Raw genomic sequence first — 22,734 nt, forward strand, 5'->3', positions numbered from 1 at the left:
GTCTGGTGTAAACATATGCAGAAGATTCAAGTTACTGTGCCGTAGAATTGTGTCCTGCCTCCACTGCAAGCCGTACGGAGATCTCCCCCCCCCCCAAAAAAAGAGACTTGGCCTATGACTTTCACAACTACTTTAGTTTCATTGTTCCTTAGATATTACCAGTGGTGATGTTAAAAACAAGTCTAATCCATATACTTATTTTGCTTCTTCCCCTCTCCCTTGCAATTAACTCTTCATTTCTTCCTGCCTCAAAGCATTTTAGGGCAACATGTTTTCAAGCCAGCCAGCTTTCTAAAATTATAACTAAGCTCCATTTCTTATGATTTGCAGAGGACAAGTCCTGGTGCAGTTGTTCCCAGAAGAGCTGTAAGTCAGAGGCCAGGGCCTCCAGTAGCTATTAGTGCAGTAGGTGAAGTGGCACCTATAAAGTCAGGCCCCAGCCAGGGAAGGAAGAAACTCAAAGCAGTGATGCAGCTGAGCCGAATAGCAGTTAGTGCCCCCAAGCCAGGAACCACCACGGAGGCAACACCATCTCCTTGGAAGAAGGCAAAGATCTTCCCAATGATGCTGCAGAAAGTGAAAGGGAAAGATGCAGATTACGCAGAGCTGGAGGCGGCAGCTCGCCAAGCGGAAGGAGAAGACAGCATGGTTATCAAGGGAAGCTATTTCCAGAAATCAGCCGGTGACGTGATATCGACAAAGAAGGTTGGCCGTGCCCTGAAGCGCACCTCCAAGAAACTCCGGGAGCGTGGTACGTCAGAGGAAGTGAGTGAATCGGACTCCAAGTCAGGGATTTCAATCAGCGTCACGGCGGAAAGCGAGTCTGAAGTGAGCGACTACGGCAGGAAGAAAAGGAGAAGGACAACGTCGTCTTCAAGTGAGTCGTCGTCGTCCGCAAGCAGCACCTCTGCCTCTGATAAAGACTACTTGACAGTGACGCTGGACCAAGACGAAACCACTGAAAGCACAGTGGACTCTGATGAAGAGCGTTCAGATTCGTCCGGGTCCAGTTCAAGTAGCAGCAGCTCCGAAGACGAAACCTCCGATTCTCAGAGCAAAGCGTCCGAAGATACAGAGTCCAAGATGTCATCGTCGTTGCAGAGCTCCGTCAGCAGCGAAGTTACTGCCAGGACAAAAAAAAGCAGGAGCTCCAAGTCCAGTCTCAAGAACCGGTCATCTACAGGAGGAAGTGAATTAGATGACGCCATAGAAGAACTATCAGAAGAAGAAGAAGAAGAGCCACCATCAGCTATAGAAGAGGAGGAGTCAGATGACATTGAAACCTCTAGTAAACAGAGAGGGGGCAGTGATGACGAAATTGACCCAGAGGAGGACAGTGAGGCAGAGAGAGGTACTACCAAGAGCTCAGCGACTCCAACAGATTCTGAAGATGTCCCCAAAAGGGAGAGGATTCGGAAGAAAAGGCCCACAAAGATCGCAGATACTGCTGAGTCAGAAAATCCCAGTGACTCTACATCTTTTTAGAACACAGGAGGTGGAACAAGAGGTAGACAGTGTGCAGTGAGGTGTGGTTTTGGTTTGCTGTGCTCTCTCTGTGTTGCTTTTTCAGGAGGGAGGGAGCATTATGCAAGTCTCAGACACAGTTTGGGAACCAGCCAGTAGCCAGCCTGCCACTCTCTTCCATTAAAAGAAACGTTTTGCAGAAGAGTTAAGGGCTCCTAGCTGAACAGCTTCATGAACTTGAATACACAAATAGGACTGCACAGGGGCTAAAATAATAAGAATAATTAAAAACAGGGTGGCTTGTTCAGATTACAACAACTTTGACAACAAAACTTTTATTACTGATTGATTGATGGGTTGATTGATTGATCAGGTTGAGTCCAGACGTGATTCTTGATTTCTCAGCATTTCCTGATCCTTAGTAGAAGGCGAACTCCTGTGAATGGGGTTGTGTTTGAAGTGGTGTGAGCTGCTATGAACATTCTTCCTCTGGTGCTTGTGCTGTGAGATGGTTCATTTACTCAGAAAAGCTGAAGCTGCAGTAATCAAGCAAACAGCCAGCGTGTGTGAATTAGCGGTTTCTTTAAATATTGGGGGAGAGGGGTAGATATGTCTATTTCTACCACTGTGTGATTTGCATTTTCTAAAGATGTCTCTGTGCCTTAGAAATCAAATTGCTTTATATATATAAAAAAACCTTTTCACTGAAGAACTATTGGCATAAATTCTATGCCTACCCAAATTGCTTATAGCTAGTTTCGTTATTTAGCATGGAAACTACTTATTAACTAGATAGATTATTTTTCATTAAATTTACATGGTTAGTGCTCAGATTGGGAGGCCAATTATGAAGATAATTAATAATTATATTGAATCTGTTGCAATTATATTTGGCTGGTTTATTCCAAAGTTTTGGTTTGTGTACTGTAATTCGATTAATGTAAACGAGCAAATCCTTACACGCATCGGATTTTCATGCTAGTGAGACATCATGTGGGGATAAGCATGGTTTCATGTGGTATATTCCCCATCCCCTTTAATTGCAATATCCACATGGTTACACTTGCTTCAGAAACTAAGATTGTCAAGCTGTAAAATACCACTGCTTTTGTGCAGTGATCCCCTTGAAGCAAAAATGTCAAGTGCTCTTCATGAGCTGATATTACAATACAATATTTCAAGTGATTAATTCTAGGAGGAAGTGATAATGATTTTCCAAATATGTACCCTATTGGCATATTGTACATACCCTGTTGATCTCTAAGGCTAGTTCATCTATCTGCCTGTGTTTATGGTGTGAAAACTTTGGGAGTTTGGTTATGTCTGACAGAGACAGTTATCATGGATATAACTCTATGTAAGTTCAGTATCTGATCATGGAGGTAAGCATATCAAGAGATAAAATGTCATTTGTAATCTACTGCCTCAGCTGAATGCATTTCAGAGAGAACTAAACCTCAGGCTTTCAGAGAGAGTCCCAGGAAAAGTCACCCATATTTTCTGCAGCTTGGGCTCACTGGTTGGCTTATGGGGTCAAACGGATCAGCCTGAAGATGACATCACACCATTTCCTGGGAAGATACCTCAGTGTGTTTCATTTCCCAAGTCTTTCCAATATAGAGAATCCACTCCTGCCAACACTAATATAAATGCAAAACCAAGCATGTTAACTTGAAAACACCTTCAGTTCATTATACAAATGGTGTCAGGGAACAGAGATTCTAGAGCAGGCTTCCCCAACTCCTAATCTTGTTGGACTGCAACTCCCATCAACCCCACCTAACACAGCCAATATTCAAGCATGATGGGAGTTGTAGTCCAGTGACGTCTGGGGGGAACTAGGCAAAGGCAGTTCAGAAGTGCTTTGTAATCACTGGCCACCACAGAAATAAAAATCTAGATTCTACTTGCTTCCTCCCTTCCAGGTCATGAATAAAGTGTTTTCTTGCATGTGTCCAGTGAGAGATGTTTATAAGACTTGTTGCTTCATACATTCCTCCCCCCTCTGTTTTATTATAGATATTAATGTAAATAGCCTCTACTTCATTTCTGAAACAAAAATATCCATATTGAGGCATTCCTTGTTTTAATCTCAATACACAGTGGTTAACAAGTCATTCAGCATATTTTAGTGCAGTTAAATTGATTTTTCTAAAGGAAATTGTTCACTTACCTAATTTTGTTTTCTAGTGGAAGCAACAGAGCTGCCAGTGCTATGCATTAAAAAAACCTACACTATAAAATAATTCATTTCTCTCTCTCTTTGTCATCACTCAGTGGGCGAGGAAAAAAAGGATCAAGCTGGTTGTTGATCCCGAGTATGAGACCAGCTCCACTGGAGAGGACAGTGCCCCAGAAAGCCAGAGGAATCGTCTCAGCAACCCCAACATTCAAACCAATATCAACGGGAACATCTACATTGCCCAAAATGGCTCAGTTATTCGAACCCGGCGCAGTTGCCTCTCAAACAATTTGAAGGTCACATCCCCTGTGAGGCTGGGGAAACATTTCAAGAAACTTGATAAGTTGGCAGTGACACACGAGGAGAACGTCCCACTCAACACGTTTTCAACGGGGGCATCATCTAGTGACAAACTGAACACAAGACCGTGTAGTGTTTCCTTTGCATCCTCCGCTATAGACGCTGATAACACAGGAACAAAGTCAGGGGGCAACAGGTTGAAAAGCACAGAAGAGCAGGAGTCCATTGTTGACAACGAGGATGTCAAGGAGCCTTTGGAATTACCCAGTGATCACACGCAGTCAGACGACGACGAACTGTGGATGGGTCCGTGGAACAACCTTCACATACCAATGACAAAACTGTGACCTCTCTTTTTCATTTTAATTTTTACTCCCATTTATAACAAAAAGTAGGCTTTTTATCGTCACCGAGGAAAACCGTATGAACTTTGTTATCGTGCACATAAGTTGTATACTTTGAACAAAATGCTTTAAAGTAAAAAGGGGGCGAGGGGTGGGGGGAAATCCAGAGAATTTGCACTCACATTTGTACCAATTAATTGTTCTTCCCAACAACTCTTTTTGACAGGCTCCGAATTCACTGAACAAATATCATTAAAATGGACTAGTCTTGTTGGCTCTGGAGTTATTGTTTAATAATCATCAAACCACTACTTAAATGCACAGAAATTGATTGATCAAGTTGATTGTAGCTGAGAAGGCAACCATCACACACTTGTTTGATGTGTCGATAAAGCACATAGAAGCTTTAACCACCGGTCACTGCTGTTTCAGATTTTACCCTGCTGATAATCCTACACCCCTGATCTAAATTATTTTCAGGCTGTGAATTGGCCACTCATGGATGATAAATTCAGTGATTATACACTGCATAAAGGTGGCCAGTGTTGTGCGACCCCTTCTTGTGAAGGTTGAGCCTTTATTTGAATGAAACAAACTATGAAGAAAATCACTAGCTGCCTTGGGAAACAGGTTTTATTTTTATTTTTATTTTTTTAAAAAATGTGCCTTATTTCTAATAAGAATGTATCCAACAATGTAGCAATTTGCTCTCACTATGTCTTCCTCAAAAAATTAGAAGAGCCATTGACCAGTATGCTCCCTCCCTCCAAATGACTTAAATCAAATATTGTTTGAAACTAGCATGTTGACTCTCTGAAGATCCTTTTCATGTCTTAGATAACTTATGCAGCTCATCTCTGTATCCCTTCTGATCTGTAACATCTTTTACACACTATGGGCAGCAGTATTAGATAATGTACATGTACTCAAAGTTCTTCCATTCATCATTGCAGGTGCGTTTCTCCACTTATTATCGCTATTGTTAATGCTAAAGTTTGCACAGGAAGCTCCCGTTACAGGTCACTTCACATGACAGAGTTGGTGTGATGGGAATGAAGGTTGAGATTTGCTTCACACTGTCAACGCATAGTTCAATCTTACATTTGCAGGAATCCTAAAAGGCTGAGTGGTGCCAAGCTAGCAATCAGTACGGGGAGCCTGAAAGCCAGTGAGCTCCAGAACCTTCCAGTCTCTTTGCATGACGCACCATTGGGCAGATCCACACCTTACACTTAAAAGCTCGTCCAACACATGTTTACTGCACACATGTTTCCCCCAAAGAGTCCTAGGAACTGTAGTTTTCCCCTCACTGAGTTATCATTCCCAGCCATCTTAACAAACTACAGTTCCCAGGATTCTTGGGGAAAACGTGTGCAGTAGATGTATATTGGATGTGCTTAAAATGGGTGGTGTGGGTCAGCGCTTACTTGTCTGTGTGTCTGACATGTCTGGTTCTGCCCTGGTCCCATTACTTAGCTTCACCCGGGGGGATCAATTTTTTTTTCAAAAAAAAATAAAAAGTTAACAAGCCTACTGACTGGTGGATGTACTCAATGTGACTTGACTTTTTTTTTTTAGCCGAGCAGATTCTTGAGTAATTTTATGATACCATCGGCACATACAAAAAAACCATGCACAGATCTATTCAACTTGCATTCTTGAAAGTGCCCGCCCAGTTTAGATATGTGATGTGACCCTTAAGAAGCTACTTCTTCCTGAGGTCCTGCTTCATCATCTTGTTGAAATGAAGCCTTGCTTCTAAATAGACCACTTTGCAAATGGGCATACGGAGACTTTAGCGTGTTAGAAGTGGACCAAGTGTATCAAACTGATCACCATAATGCACTCTCTCATTTAACTGCTTTGGATGCTGCAGGCTATAGCCAATGGTGTTGTTGCCTTAATGGAAAATTCTTCTGCTTGCACCTAATTGTCACTGATCCCCCTCTACCTACTCCAGAATTCCACATATCCCTTTCTGTTCAAGAGTCTCCCTATCTCTCTCTCTCTCTCTCTCTCTCTCTCTCTCTCTCTCTCTCACACACACACACACACACACACAAATAAAAACACACTCATCAGAGAGCAGTTCCGGCACCTCTCAGGTGGGCACCATTGTCATTATAAGAGAACAAGGGACATATTTATGGTGAGTTCCGGCACCTCTTTTTCTAGAAAAATAGCACTGAATAACACATTTATAAAGAGGGGGCAAAGTTAGAGAAAGTGGGGGAGACCCATCAGCTCACATTAAAAAACACACAGCTTTAGCTCAGTCTTTAGGAACAGCTTTTCAGGGAGCAAAAGTAGTTGGAAATTAACTTGCAGAAGCAAAGCACCCGTTGGATACAACCTATCACATTTACAGCACAACATGCTGCACAATACAGCTGGTGGACAGTCTTAAAAATATATCCCATTCACAAGAGCTGTTAAATATGCAAAGGGAACAATCCAGATCTCATGGCATTATAAATTAGAAACATTTCTAATTATTTCTAGGTTAAATCAGCATAACTTTGCTAAAGCCAATGGAGCTTTGTAAATTTACAACTGCTAGGGAGCTTCCATAATGGAATTCTTAAGCTATAAAACTGTTCTAAGTGAAACATGAATCAGGCCCCTGGTATCAGCAATATACTCATTATATAATGCAATAACCTTTGTAGATGCATAGAATGGAAGATTAAAGATGGTGCAAAATCATTTACAGCAGGGATGTTTGTGATAATTAATCTTGAGGGTTTTTTTTTTAAAAAAAATCTATCTTTTCTGGTAAAGCTGTTTCCCTTCTCATGCATCCGTTTTTGTTTGTGTCTACAGCTTTTATGATTAATCAATAATTTCTTTACCTTATGGCAACAGCGGCCAGAATTAAAATGAGAATGACGCAGGCACTTGAATGATGTCAAGAGACACAGAAGGTAATCAGGCGATGAACTCAGATCCATTTATTTTCAGCTACAGCTTGTCTTTGGGCTAAAGAATGCAAGACAGATTCCAGGCCAAAAGGATTCCACCACGAATTCCACAAGGCCAATGAACACTGAACCTTTAATAAGCTTAGCTTACATAAAAATGACCTGTCAGGGACAAAAAGGTCTGGGCACATCAAAGAAATGTTTGTTTGCATAAAGTTAAAGCATGATATATTACCCCTGGGGGAAAACTGGTTATAATGATATTTTGACAATTCCCTTACAGCTCTGGCCTGCTTTGTTGGAGCCCAATCAAATGTGACTGCTATACAGAGCCAGTTATCCCCCTTTCACACTTTTAAGAGGGTATTTCTGCATACAACCCATATAATTAGATTGGCAGAAAAGGTCTGCAGATTAACTTGTGCTTGCATAACACGTTGCACATGTGGAAACGCTCATTTGAGTGATGCAACATCCTCCCAAACACATTATTACCCACATCTTAATGCAGCAGCAGTAGCAGCATCAAGGCAGAGCAGTAATTTTTTTGCTGGATTCAATCCAGCACCTGTGCAACCTAAGAAGGGGGAAAGCCTTTATCCTTGACCAGTCCTGTGACCATTTGTGTGAGTTTTAATCCAGGGCTTAATTTAAGCCCAGATCTACCAGAGCTTTGCTTTAAAATCTCCCTGAAAAGGTGAAGCAATAATAAATGCCTTGCACAGAGTTAGGGGAAGAAGGCATTCAGGTGAGAGGGCATTCAAACAAGGGAAGAACCACCCTTCACTCTTTCAGTTCCACTGCCCACTTCATGGCCAATATTTCATGTAAATTCCAAAACAAAAATAAGACATTTCATTCAGCAAACAAACAAACCTAAATATAGGTACTACTTGTGTCCCATTAAATTGGCTAGGGAACTGAATCTGCCCCACAGCCAGAACTAGAACTGAGCCACCCTCCCTGAGCTACTATTAACAGCTGGGCAGGGACATCCACCTGAATCACCCACCAGGTGATTCAACTTGAATAATCAGGAGCACATTCTAAGTGCACTCCTCTTTCTTCCCTTGCAGCCGCAGCTTTAATTTAAGCAAGGGCTGCAAAGGATTGTATCGGGCTCCTGAATTCTAGTGGTGTTTTGCACCACAGCAGATACCATTTCTTCAGCCTCTTTCACCCAGCACCTCCACTGGACTTTATCTTCACCCCACGGCTTGCAGATTTGGTAATGTACTCCTTCTCTGTTGTTTCTTGTCTGGCTTTAAATGTGCCTGCTCCATGATTTAGTCTTCTTTAGCAAAGGGTCCACAAATACGTTTACCAGGTTGCCACTGGTGATCTGTACCTCTCCGCCCCCACCTTGTAATAGCAATGAGTGACCAGCCTTCCCATCTGTGGAGGAAAGAAGAGGTTCATCCTCTCCAGCCCAGTTATGCAGTGTCTTGAGCTCCGTGTAAGGTCTCATGATTCTGATGACTTTCCCTAAAGGCAGGCTAGGGCCAAGGTGAAAACTGTTGGAAAATTACATTCTGCCTTAAGGAGCAGACATGGGATTGTTACGTGCCACATGTCTGTTTACATTCCAGCACAGCTTGCTGGGAACTTCCGTTCTGTGTATAGCTTTTGCTTCGGCCAGTTATGAAGGCCAGCCAAGATTGGTTGGCCACTACCACCACCTTGGTTCCATTTTGTCTTCTTCAACTCTTATCAAAAGAGATGTGCTTTTGATGTGGAGATTATGTTCCTATGTTTCCGCAGGGGGGCTGTGTACCATCTTCTGATGAGACTGAAAATTGTGGAGAATGGAAACCCATTTACAGCCCCTCCAACTGAGTTTTCTTGGATGTCTGAAGTTATAATGATATCCATCATAAACCCACTCTTAATAAAGCATTTAGGTCACTATTACTGCCTCATTGTACATATTTTGATGGAGTACTGAAATTGGGATAAAGGATACAGATTGGAAAGAATTATATTTTGTATTTGGAGCATAAAATGGTAAAGGAATATGCACAGAACTGTGTGCCTCATGTGCATTTTAGAGCACAAAATAATGAAGCAGAAGCTTGTGGAGAGCTTTGGCAAAGATATATGAGGGCTGCTCCCACAAAGCAACAGTCTGTTAATTACTGATCAGTGTGATAAAGTGTGTTTGAGTTCTGTCCTGCAAACAGCACAGCATCCTTCTCTACAGGTGTAAGTTAATCTCATCCCTTAAGTATCATGAATTATGATTTATTGAATTTTTAAAAAACCATCGCTAGTATTAGTGAATCTGAGGCATCATTGCATTTTAAAAAGTGTAGACATTTTGGAATCAGTATTTCTGAGAGGACATGATTTTAAAATGGGGTCTATGCTTTGTTGGCAGCATAAAGAATAGATGTTATTTGTTTTGGTTGCTGTTTTAGATTAAGCAGAACACAGAGTTTTGCACGTATACACAAAACTTGCCTACTGGTAAAGCATACCAGCTTTTTTTATCAGGAGGTGCCATATAGAACTCTGGCAGAAAGCACTTTCCCTGCTCGGTTCAAACTTCCTAACACCATCAGGAATCTTCTTCAGAGTGAGGGTAATGATTCCTACCATCTCTTTAATTTGTCTTTGTGATGCTGTGGTCAAGATTGGCTGCATGATCATGTTTTCAGGTCACCTCCGTGATCTCTGATTAGTTAAGATTGCCTCAGAATAATGCTATTGTTTTAAAAAAATGAATTGGCATTTCCTCATTGGGGAGAGGAGCAGCTGCAAAGAGGCACAAGGAAGTTAAGCCCCTTCTTCCCACCCCAGCTTCTGTGGATGAATATTTTTTTTTTAACATCACTCTTTTGTAACACTTTCATCACAATAAACCTGCAACTTACACACATTTAACTTGTGCATATTCAGCTTGGCATTCTTGTGAAAAAATAAAAAAGAGGGTGGAAAGGGAGTGGACATACAAGAAAAAAGGATTTGGCAATCCCGCCTACCATTGAACAGAATATGTTTTGACTATACACAATTTTGGTTTTAGGCATGATCTTCAGAACGGAACTCCTGTGTAAGTTGCAGGCTTACTATGTTTGTTTAATTGTTTTTATTTAGTATTTTCTTGGGTTACAAAAGTACATACATCGTCTCTATCTTCAGATCATAAAGGTTGTATACAGTATAAGGTTGGGGGAGAAGAGAGATGGGGGGAGATGGGGTAGTAAACTCTCATTCTTTTAAATAGTGGGTGTACAAGGTTTTTGTGTCAGTGTCACATGGGTAGGTTCACTTTCTACTCATGTATTAGTTTCCATTGGTGGTGAGAGAGATTGGGGGGCCCAGGGCATTGTTGATTGCCTTCAGTTGACTGCAGTGAGTTTTGGTTGTATGTGAGAGGGGGAAGGGTTCTTGGTCAAGTTAGCCATATCAATTCATATGCTGTTGGTGCATTCTTGTTGCGCTGTGTGCGTAATAAAAGGGAGCCACACCAGAGTGAAGGCGTCCTCTTTTGTTTGTCCCTGTGCTAGTTTCAATCTGTTGGTTAGCATTTCTAGTAAGGCTGTTTCCCATACAGTTTGGTATCATGTTCACTCCTGACAGGTCCCTCTAGTGTCTAGCTATGGTGCTCCTGGGTGAAGAGATGAGCTCTTCATAGTGTGAGTGTGCATTATTGTTTTGGAAAATATTCATTAGGGCCAGTTCTAGGGGTGGCTTCTAATACAGTCATACCTCGTGTTGCGTTTGCTTCATGATACGTTTTTTCAGGTTGCGTCCCACGGCGACCTGGAAGTACGGGAAAGGGTTACTTCCAGGTTTCACCGATCGTGCATGCGCAGACACGCAAAATGATATCACGCACATGCTCAGAAGGGCAAATCGTGACCCACACATGCACAGATGCACAGACGCAGGTTGCGTTCTGCTCATGTTGTGAATGGGCCTCCAGAACGGATCCCGTTCGCAACCAGAGGTACCACTGTACCTGTTTAGTTATTTATTGTTGGACTGATGTCCCAAATGGTTGGATTTGGGGCAATCTCACCACAAGTGGAGGTATGTGCCTGCAGAGGAGCAATCTCTCCAGCATTTTGCTGACTCGACTCTGTTTGTTTTTTGTTTGCAAAAAAAAATCACTTTAATGGTTGTCAGTAGAATTAAATGTTGAAAGTGTTGCAGTAGGGGTGTCAATGGCACCACCCACCCATGTTACTTTGGCAGCATGGGAGCCACTACAGCTCAGCCCTGTCCCATGTGAGAAGCCCTGGCATGGCTTCTCCCCATGCCATCATCACCCATCTTGGATATCGGCCAGTGCTGGCACAATACAGAGTCGTGTTGTGAGTTCTCCTTTTGTGATTCAAGAGCACAAATATATGCAGAATAGGATTCTGCCAGAGTCATTCCCCCCCATGAACCTAACATGAAAATGGTGTGCAGGTGGCAGCTGTGGTGATGACATAGTAACTATATTTTACCATAGGAAACAACATCTGAAATGGCAGGAGAGACTTTGATTGCCCTTCCCTCCTGTTCCTACCACACACTGTACAAGCTTTGCTGCCAAAGCCAATTACGCTCTGCTGGCTGCGCTTGTTTCTGTAGATTGATACATCCAAGACACCTGGACTCTTTTCTTACCTGTTAGTTGTGCTGGGTCCCATGGTGGAGCTCTCGGGTTTTGTTATACAGGAACAGCTAATGTCTTGGCAGAGCTTCATAGCATGGGGCTCCCTTGTACATAAATAAATTGGGAGCTTCATAATTGAGAATTACTATGGCTTGCAGAACCTTTTCTAACCCATTTTCCCAGGAAGCGCAACTCATTGTCACTGTGCATTGTTGCTTTGACCCTGGTAGCTTCAGAGAAATCCTTTTGTGCCATTTAAGTTTTAAGAATGAAACATACTCAGTGGAAATAATAGAATTATGGAGGGTTTGGAAGTGCAAACCTTTTAGGGATGGTGGTTATGAACTCTACCAGAGATGATGAATGGCAGCAGCATCCATTTTCTTGCTCTGCAGAAGAGTGGCCAGATACACAGCTTTTGCAAATGAGCTCATGCATACATTAGTGGAAATAGCACACTAAATGCAACATGTTAGGCAAAGTTGCATGCAAAAGCAAATATATTAGATGTAATTAGATGAATTTTCATGAATTCTTTATTTTTAGAAAAATGCAAACTCGTGGAAATGTGTATGTGTGGCGCTCCCCCCACGTGAGCGGAGGATTCTTGACTCAAGCAATCCCGAAGTCTATATATAAATATAAGTGTCTCTAAGAATGTATAGAGTGCACCATGATAATAGAAATTTAGAAAGTAATGTTACTTGCTGTAACTTTAAGAATTGATAACTGAACTTGTTTGCTTTCCTCTTCTCTCCTCATCCATTTTTCCTTTTGTGTTGTGTCTTTCGGATTGAAAACCTGGGGGCAGAGACCACTCCCTCTGGGAGTCTTGTTGGCCAAAGACTGAAGTACCTGCAGTAGAGGGTAAATAACAACGGGCTTTATTCACACATTGGCAAGATAACTGTAAAGTCTGTTACAAAGTTAGAAAACATTATCATTACATGAAATAAGGCTCAAGTTAAAAAGAACATAAAGCTCCATCTTTAATGCTGCCTTTTGTTTCTGGTAGCCATGCTAATGTTCAGACACAGCTTCACTAAAATCCAGGTTTGGTTTGGTGGTTTTTTTAATGGGAAGCTGTCATCACTTTTGTTCTGAAGGAGAAAGTGATACTTCAATTCATTATAGAGAATTACTGAACGGCAAGCAGAAACCCTTAGCTAAATGGAGCTATTTTAAAACCATGGCGTAAAATACCATTACCTTACATTAAATGTTATAATCGGATTTATTGTCGCAGAAACCATACAGCTGGAACAGCAAATACAATTTCAAGCATGCATTTGGGGGAATCTTATAGAAAAGAGGCAATTCCCTTTTGATAACCCTCCATTTGTTCACCTCCTTTTTCAAAGCGTGAATTTGCGTAAGGTTACCCTACCAGCCATAATTGGCAATTGCTCTTAAAGGCTTTAATCATAAGTTTTTTAAAAAGGGTTTATGGCTATACGTAGAACAAAGCTGTCCTGTTATACATGGACTACATGCCCAAATAATAGGTCTAGGAAACCAACACATTTCATAAACACATAGGCCTGGGCATTACATTTTGAATAATTCAAAACAGTGAGCAGTCACCACAGATGGAAGATGGGCTTGGCTCACATTCGTTAGCCACCAACCAATCAAAAGCATTGAGGGCCTAGAGGAGAGGCAGAGTACAGTCAGGTCTAGATCTGTGAGGGAACCTTCCATCAGGCCCTCAGCCAGTGCCCAACCCAGTGGCATAGTGTGGGGGTGCAGGGGGGGCTGGCCGCACCGGGCACAACATCTGGGGGTTAGGGTTAGGGGGCGCAAATTACTTGCCTTGCCCCGGGTGCTGACAACCCACGCTACGCCACTGGCCCAACCTGACAGACCGCCAATGCTGGACCTGTGGCTACCTGTGAAAATTTTTACTAATACCAATGACCCTCTTTGAGATAAAACCAAGGAACCTTCATAATCATTTGAGGGCAAGTCTCCCTTGTCCTTAGTGGCTTCTGTTTCACAGCTTCGAATGACACTGAAATGTCATCACGAGTGGAGTATTCTAGGCCTGCTTACCTTCACATTAGAAAACAAAAGTGGCGATTCAGCAAAATGGCTCCTGAACTTTCCCATTGCTTGCTAATGAATCATTCACAACCCATTTTTCTTCTCTGTTTATAGCTGACAGCTCCTTAAGGAGATGTGCTCTTCCACAGCCTTGGCACATGACACACGCAAAAAGCTTCCCAGGTGATGCTGATGTTAAAATATAGACTCTGGGTAAAGCCTGATTGCTGGTGCTTGAAGGCTCAAAGAGTCGTTGCGGGGATTGGTACAAACTGTAGCATTGCCCTAAAGCCGCCTCTCTAAATAGCTTTTCGAATCTGAACTTTTCACAGAGCTGCCTCGGGGATGCATTCATCTTATACTGTAAACATACAGCAAGGAAGAAGAAGTGGTTGTGAAACTGAGGGAATTGAGTCCCCAAATCCATATTAGGGCAATGCCTTTATTTCACAATTAGAATTATGATTTTTCACCTTAAACCTCTGTGAATGACAATCCGAAAGCCATTTCATACAGTATTTTGAAAAATGTTTTCATGTGATACAGAGCGGTATTCCAATTGGGTTTTTTATCTGTTGTCCATTCCAGCTGATGAAAGCAACTAGAGACTACATCTGCAATTTTATGTCGCAATCTATTCCCATATAAAGTTGACCTCCATGAGACCTCTGATTGTATTATCAATGAGAACTATCACAGTTCTTATTCAACATCTCTCTGTTGAATTATTGCACATAGTGGATGGATGGATGGAATGGATTATAAAATAAAAATAAAAATAGATTTTGATGGATATTAATGGATTAAACTCTGGAGATTTGGGGCGGGGTGTTCATTGATATGCTATGCTGAGAACATTTAGCTCTCGCTCATTCGTTCTCTATTCCTTCTGAATCAGGAGTGGCTGAGCAGTGCTTAGCCAATGCCTGGAGGCAATGATGGGCTGGACTGAGGCCACATCCTGATAAAACAGAGGTGGTGTGAGTAGGTCTGGGACTTAGATGGGCAAATGTGGGTCCAGGGAGAAGGCCTGTTTGAAATGGAGTTTCATGCCTCCTGGGGGAAAAAACACCTGCATACCTTGGGGGTTCCCTTTGATTCAAAGGTGTCATTGAAAGTGTAGGTAGTCTAAGTGTTGTGGACTGCTGGTTCACTGCCTATAGACATGCAGTTTGGACTCTGATCTGTGCTTTAATAACTTCATAAGTGGATCACTGCAATGCACTCTGTGTGGGGCTACTTTTGAAAATGGTCCAGAAGCAGCAGCTAGTGCATGACACGGTTGCCAAGCTGTGAAACAGGGCAGCTATATAAGGCCATGTGACACTGGTCCTCGCAGCTCTGCACTGGCTACTGGACCCAGTTCAAGGTGTTACCACCGGCAGACAAAGCTCTAAATGGTTTAGGACCCAAGTACATAAATGAGAAGGGACGCAGGTGGCGCTGTGGGTTAAACCACAGAGCCTAGGGCTTGCCGATCAGAAGGTCGACGGTTCAAATTCCTGCGACAGGGTGAGCTCCCGTTGCTCGGTCGCTGCTCCTGCCAACCTAGCAGTTCGAAAGCACGTCAAAGTGCAAGTAGATAAATAGGTACCACTCCAGCGGGAAGATAAACGGTGTTTCCATGCGCTGCTCTGGTTGGCCAGAAGCGGCTTTGTCATGCTGGCCGCATGACCGGCTGTTCACCGGCTTCCTCGGCTAATAAAGCGAGATTAGTGCCGCAACCCCAGAGTCGTCCGTGACTGGACTTAACGGTCAGAGGTCCCTTTACCTTTACTTTTACATAAATGAGTGCCTTCTTGTGCCTACTGGCCTGTGTTCTGACATCACCAGGAGAGGCCCTGCTTGCAAGCAGTTAGGTGGGCATGGCTTGTGGAGCTGCCATCAAGAAGGTGGTAGCTCAGACCAGAGAGAACAACCTTCTTGATGGCAGCACCCCACCAGTGGAATTCCCTCCCCAGGTAATTGCAGTTGACTCCCACATGCCACAGTGGAGATTTGAACCCAGGTCTCATGAGTCCTAGTTTGTCACTCTAACCCCTGTGGCACAGTGAATGAGACACAGAGGCTGCAGCAGGCTGAAGGGAGCATTGCAATCGTATGAACAGTCCTAAAATTCCCTGTGTCTCTGAAGGAACCTCCTTAATCCGCTCTCTGTTCCTCAGATTTCATGTTCTTATTTATTCATACTTTTACTTTCTGTTTTATCCTTAGGAGTGAGTGGGATGGTGGGGTAGAGCCAGCTGAGAGAAAGGCGTTTGATGCGAGGGGGGGCAGGTGGGAAATCTGTAAAAAACAACAACTGATGAAACGTCTATGAGCTTTATCAAAATTAAAACAAAAATGCCTTCCTAGAGTTGGCTGCAGTACATTTAGTTTCCAGTAGGGGTCACCACAGGACAAGGGACTAATGAAGCCAACTAAAACCAGGAAAAGCTATTTGATAGGAATGTGGTGTTGATAGGAGGACAGTGACTGAGCTGCTTCTAATTTTAGATTTCTATTTAAGAGACAGTATATATTTATTATTAGTAAGCGATTAGAACCATTGTGCCTGCGGTCTAAGAGCTTGCCATAACAATGCAGAGCGTCAGTTTGTGAGGCTGGTTTCATGGGCTGCCTTATAATAACAAACTGGCCTCTAAAACAGGTTTTATAGCTGTTTTGTCAAAACAAAATTGAAGGGTTGTGTGTGTGTGTGTGTGTGTGTGTGTGTGCGTGTGTGCGGCCAGCGTGAGAAAAGCATCTCTTTTTGGCCATAAAAGGCCTTGCCAGCTGGTCATCTGTGAGGGCTTCATTCAAAACAAACTTACTTTCTTTTTTTCTTTTGCCTTGCCTTACCAGAACTACGTTCTTCCATCCTATGCTTCCTCCATCCCAGATTATATTTAAATAAGGGTTCACGTGTACTAAAAAGATGAACAGTTGCTTTCGTATATCTATAAGCCAACCTGCTACTTAAATGGATTTGGCGCCGTTTATTTTAATGGTGCTGGTGGAGTACATAATGGTCCTTGAGCTGTATCTTTAATGAAATGTGTTAAGTGTCTGCATGTGACTGAAAATACATATAATTCCCCCCCGTACGTGCCTTTTGTACAGTCTCTTTAATATGTTGGCCCAGACGCCTGTTCCAAAATTTCTGTCCTCCAGTTTCTATTATCATCTGGGCTTCAATCCAGTGCACAGTTATGCAAGCTTTTCCATCAATTCCAACAGGCCTGGAAACTATTTATAACTGAACTGGACTTTTATTATTGCACTTATTTAGATTTATAACCCCATCCTTCATCACTTTCCTGATCCCAAAGTGGGTAAGAGCTATTTATTCTGTTTTAGTTACAGATTTATAAGCTGCTTCGCAACTCAAAGTAACAGAAACAGCGCACAGTCAAATATAAAATACAGTAGACCTGCAACTTGCTTACATTTAACTTGTGCTTAGCAAAAAAAAAAAAAAAAAATTGAAAGGGGGCAGGTGTCTGGGGAAAGGGGATTTTGGCAATCCTTCCCGCCATTGCACGCAAAATATTTTGACTATACTTGATTTTGGCTTTATGCACTATCCTCAGAAATTAACCCTCCATGTAAGTTGCAGGTCTGCTGCATAAAAGATTATGAACTCAGTAAACTAACAGCAATAAAGCCTCTTCTACAGTTGTGCAATTATAACTCCATGAAGTGACTGGGTCACACTTTAGGGAAAGCTTTCTTCTTTAAAAAGCTATTAACAAAATTAAAGCTATCTACAACAGAAACACAGTATAAAACAGCAGCCAACAACGGTCCAGGAATATGCAAACAAACCCAACAATGGTGCTTGAAGCCTGTCTGTATCAGTCTCTTATTCCACACAAGGACTTTAAGATGAGGTCTCGCTCTCATTTGACCACCTGCAAAGGCAAAAGTTAAGGAGTTATCTTTGATTCTATTTCTTGATTCAAGATCATTGATAATTGTATTTGCAGCATGAGATTTGCTAATGTTGAATGAGGACACAGTGGCGTAGCGTGGGGGGTGCAGGGGGGCCGACCGCACCGGGCGCAACATCTGGGGGTTAGGGTTAGGGGGCGCAAATCCACGGGTTAGGGGATGCAAATTACTTGCCTTGCCCCGGGTGCTGACAACGCACGCTACGCCACTGTGAGGACAGGGAACCTGGCTTACTTCCACCACAGGTATGTATACTGCAGTGTGTAGTGACATGAGCAGGTCCTGGGGCAGCTGTTTGTTCTTTGCTGTTGATCTAATGTGAAGATGCTGTTGAAGAAGACTATTCCTATCTCCACTGAGGAGGAATTTGCCTTTTACCATCTTTTTTTTGCCAGCTAAGTTCCCCTGGCTTGCTAGATCACGTGACTGAGCTGAAAGGGGCTTGGAATAGATGCAAGTCCCTCCGTATGCCCCTGCCATGCCACCTTTTAAAGACCTAGGCTGGCATAAGTTACACTGGCTTCAGTTCTGCCAGCTGAGCCCCAGTTGAGCTAGGATGATGGATCTCCTGCCTGTAGGCGTATTGCCGGCAGAGCCCAAGATGACTAGGAAAGCCCAAGATCTGCCAAACCCAAACTCTCTCATCCCAGAAGATCTTGGGTTGGATTTCATTGCTGGTGCACTTAACCCTGCTATTATAAAACTCGCTTTTGCCCAGTTTGATAATGTCACACCACTGGGATGAATTTTTTTGCATTTGCTTCAGTGGTGAATGGGGTTCCTCTTCTTCATGCTTTGTTACTGAGTATTGTGTGGCTCTGCCTGTGGAAGCCTTCACAGAGCCATGCTAATAAAAGAAGCACCTCGTCCTTAACCTCCAATGAATTGCCAGGTTGCTTGCTGGAGAAATATACAAACTGCAAAAGCAGTCTCCTACCAATGCAAGTTTATAGCTCCGGGCATAAGACATTAAACAGTGCAGCAATGACACATCAAGCAGCAAATAAACCAGTCAGAATATTTCAAGCTTGGAAGTTAATAAGGCACAGATACCAAGTCCTGGAACTTGTTTTCTCACCATTGGCAGCTGGGTGTTTACTTGCCTGGCTCCCATCTAAAGGCTGTGGCTTCTGTGGGATCTACTTGTGAGTCTGAGATGCCCAGGCAGCTTCAGCTAAGCTTCTTCCTCGAATCATATTTTACTCTGGTGGATGAAAACAGTGAGCCATTTACTGGAAATTGTATTTGACAAGAAGCTAGTGAGGTTTTTGTACCTCTTTGGCTGAAATGAAATTGATTTTATTGTCATGATATTGTTGTGAAGGGGGTTTTTTTGGTGGGGGTAGCCTGTATGCCTCAGTCCCTTCTAATTCCTGGATCCAATAAGATTTCAGTTGCTGGAATAGCCAGGCAAGGTTTTGGGAGGGGAGGGGTAATGGCTTAAGTACAGTTTAATAAGGTCACAAAGGGAGTGGGTCTGTGCTAGATAGGTAGGTGCCCCCCCCCCTCAACTGACTGTTAGCTAGAAAGACAAAAGCTGGAGTTGAGGTGTGTGAGCTTGAAGCTAGAAGCAGGCTGGGCAGCTGAGAGACGCAGCTAGGCCTGATTTCTGCTGGCATCCAAGGCTGTGGGAATGGGAGAAGTAACACCCTCTTAGGGTGTTAATGTTGTAAGCCCCTCCGTCTTAGGTTCAGGTTGTATAAGGTAAAGAGTAAAGGGACCCCTGACCATTAGGTCCAGTCGTGACCAACACTGGGGCTGCAGCGCTCATCTCGCTTTATTGGCCTAGCGAGCCGGCGTACAGCTTCCGGGTCATGTGGCCAGCATGACTAAGCCGCTTCTGGCGAACCAGAGCAGCGCACGGAAACGCCGTTTACCTTCCCGCTGGAGCGGTACCTATTTATCTACTTGCACTTTGATGTGCTTTTGAACCGCTAGGTTGGCAGGTTGTATATGTGTCAATAAACCATATATCATAAAGACGCCACTTAATGAGCCCTTTTGGCCTGATCCAACAGGACTCTGCTTGTGTTATTCTCTACCGTATAACAATCAAAAATGGTAATTCAATACTTTTAGTCTAACCCCTTTCCCCGCCCCAGATGTGTATTAGAGAATAATTCCAGTAAGTTTCCCTCTACTGAGTTGTACTGAGTTTTTCAGTGTCATAATTTGGCTGACTATTGTAGATGTATTTGCAGAATCGGCATCCGCTCTCATTTTCTGCCCAGTTGACTCATACTGGTGTTAAGCAGCTTCTGTCTTTTCATATTTGTTTACTGACTTGTGGTTTCTATCATCTGTTGATAATTGTCTTAAACGCAGTCCTCCTTTGCTTATTTGCATCCGATTTCAATACTTTTTCTTCTGCTTCATTCCATTGTCTTATAAGCGTTCTTTTGGATTTTTGTTCTTTCCCTAATACTTGACTATCTCCTTCCGATAGTTACTTCTGCTGCATTTTCTTTTACTGGTCTTCTCTTTTCCTCTGTTGCTTCATCCTGATAAACATACTGACAGGATTAGATTTCTTTATTGGTTTTAGGTCTTGGCTGTACCTCCCTTATTTTTTTCCTTTTTAAACTTTTTAAGTTTCCTCCTGTTGATCTTTTATAACATGTTGATCTTTTTTGTCCTACTTTCCTTCATTGCCCTGTCTGGATTTACATTGGTATTTTTTGCTTTTGTTGTCCTGCTGAAGCTTTTAGCTGCTGCTTTTGACACTGCTCTGTAGATTTTTATGAATTGCATGTGTTTTTACTATAATAAGTTTTTACCTCCTGCTTATGCTCTTAAACATGTTGCAGGTTGTCTGGAGCTCTTTTTTGTATAGCAAGCAACTATATGAAGCCACAAAGTTTTGGAGTATGTTGCCAGCAATACGCTCTGCTTCTCCTTTACATCTATAGCTGTGGCAGTGGATATTCCCACAGGGTCCAGTCTGCCCTCTTCTCCGTTTTTCCTTTCGCCAGGCAACTGTCAATTCCAGTCCCATGCAACTGCCTGGAGTCTCTGGCACAGCCATTTTAATTCTCCCACATTGCAGTGCCAGACAGTCAGCTAGCGGTGTTGGCAGAAGAGTCCAATCTGTGCAGTTAAACCTTTTGGTTCTGCCATTTTAATTCCTCACCTCCCCAGAAAAATAGTACTACAGTGGTACCTCAGGTTAAGTACTTAATTTGTTCCGGAGGTCCGTTCTTAACCTGAAACTGTTCTTAACCTGAAGCACCACTTTAGCTAATGGGGCCTCCAGCTGCCGCCACGCCACCGGAGCACGATTTCTGTTCTCATCCTGAAGCAAAGTTCTTACCCAAGGTAATATTTCTGGGTTAGCGGAGTCTGTAACCTGAAGCGTCTGTAACTCAAGATACCACTGTATCTTCTTTGGCGATCACTCGTATCCGAGTAAAATTGTCTTCCATAAACACGGCTTTAAAAATGAGTCCATAAGTGACTTTGGAGGCCAATTCTGGATCCACACGTCCTTCCACAGTGGGGACATTGGTTTCTGGGCGGGAGTTGATCACGGTGTGGATTTGCCAAGCGTGCCTTCCTCTTAGCACGTTTCTCCCTTGCATCCTGAGTTCGAGTGTCTTCAAAGCCCATGACACCTTTGGTAAAGGCTGTTCTCCAACTGGAGTGCTCGCAGGCCAGTGTTTCCCAATTGTTGGTGTTGGTTTTAGATTTGCTTTGAGACAGTCTTTAAACCTCTTTTGTTGACCACCAGCATTACGCTTTCCATTTTTAAGTTCGGAATAGAGTAGTTGCTTTGGAAGGCGATCACCAGGCATCTGCACAACATGACCAGTCTACTATACTATACTATACTATACTATACTATACTATAGCATTTTGCCCCTCCCCCCACCAATTTTCCAGCCGTCAATGTACTTGGAGCCAGCCCTGCCATTGGATATTTCACCCCTGGTGCTGTCCCACGCTGCTTGTGCTTTGTGACTGCTTGGGCAACTTTTTCTAAGAAGATTCCCAGGTTCTTTGATCCAAAGCCAAGGCTGCTTATGTTGACATTGACTTTATCTCTGAGGCAAAACACCAGCTGATGAAGATCCCATGCACTTTACTCCTATCTCTTAGGCATGCTTTTCTGTTTAGTGCTTTTTTCCTGTCTTGCAGTAATGCCTGGGCGTTCAAGCCCTATTGCTTCAAAACCTTGTCATCCTGGTTCTGCATCATCATCTTGTTTAGAGGAAATATTCTGAGTGCATGATTTATGATGGCCTGCTTCTGTGGCTGGCAGAATAATAGCATGTTGCAGAAGAGACTGATGGAGCAGAACATAATGTGGTTTATGAGGAACCACAAGGGTATCAGCCGTGCCATCTTTCTTTCCCCAAGAAACCTCTGTGATGGTAAGTTGGTAATTAGCACTGTTGGCTTACATTGCTACCTATTCGAAGAGCCCAGTGCCAGGATGATTAAAACAGCAACAACAACAACACAACAGTAGGTTTGCCAACTAACACTGAAGAACTTTTCATTTTAGCAAGGACAAGAATCATTGTCAGATGAATCTGACATTGTCAGATTCCAGTTCACAGCAGAACCAATAGTCAGGGTTGATGGGAATGGTGTCCAACAACACCTGAAGGGCAAACCCAAAACATTTTGCTGCCTGATCCAAAGGACAAAATTATTTATTTATTTATTTATTAAAATTTGCATATTATCCTTCATTTGAAGATCCCAGAGCAGTTCACAACGTAAAAGTACAAAATGAGAGTACAAAATACAGAATAAAATAAAAACAAACCAAGACCCCCCCCCCATTCCCATAGATACATTTAAGAAGCCACAGACTGTTAAATCAGCTGAACACCTGGTTGAAGAGAAATGTTTTCGCCCGGTGTCTAAAATATGCAATGAAGGTACCAGGTGAGCCTCCCTGGGGGGGAGTATACCACAAACAGGAAGACACCG

At 42.9% G+C, this 22,734-nt stretch overlaps 1 protein-coding gene across 24 annotated transcripts in view; it reads left to right on the top strand.

Moving 5' to 3' along the window:
• PCDH15 (protocadherin related 15) overlaps window positions 1–4,563 on the top strand; it is a 649,118-nt gene extending 644,555 nt beyond the window's left edge. For all 24 annotated transcript variants that reach the window (XM_083740648.1, XM_083740659.1, XM_083740644.1 and 21 more), the window contains one exon: window positions 3,742–4,563. In XM_083740648.1, the coding sequence (XP_083596774.1) occupies window positions 3,742–4,293 (552 nt within the window). In that variant the 3' untranslated portion in view covers window positions 4,294–4,563. The remainder of the gene's footprint in view (window positions 1–3,741) is intronic.
• The last annotated feature ends 18,171 nt before the right edge of the window (window positions 4,564–22,734 follow it).

Source organism: Podarcis gaigeae (assembly GCF_964106915.1).
Source record: "Podarcis gaigeae genome assembly, chromosome: 5".
NCBI lineage: Eukaryota > Metazoa > Chordata > Lepidosauria > Squamata > Lacertidae > Podarcis > Podarcis gaigeae.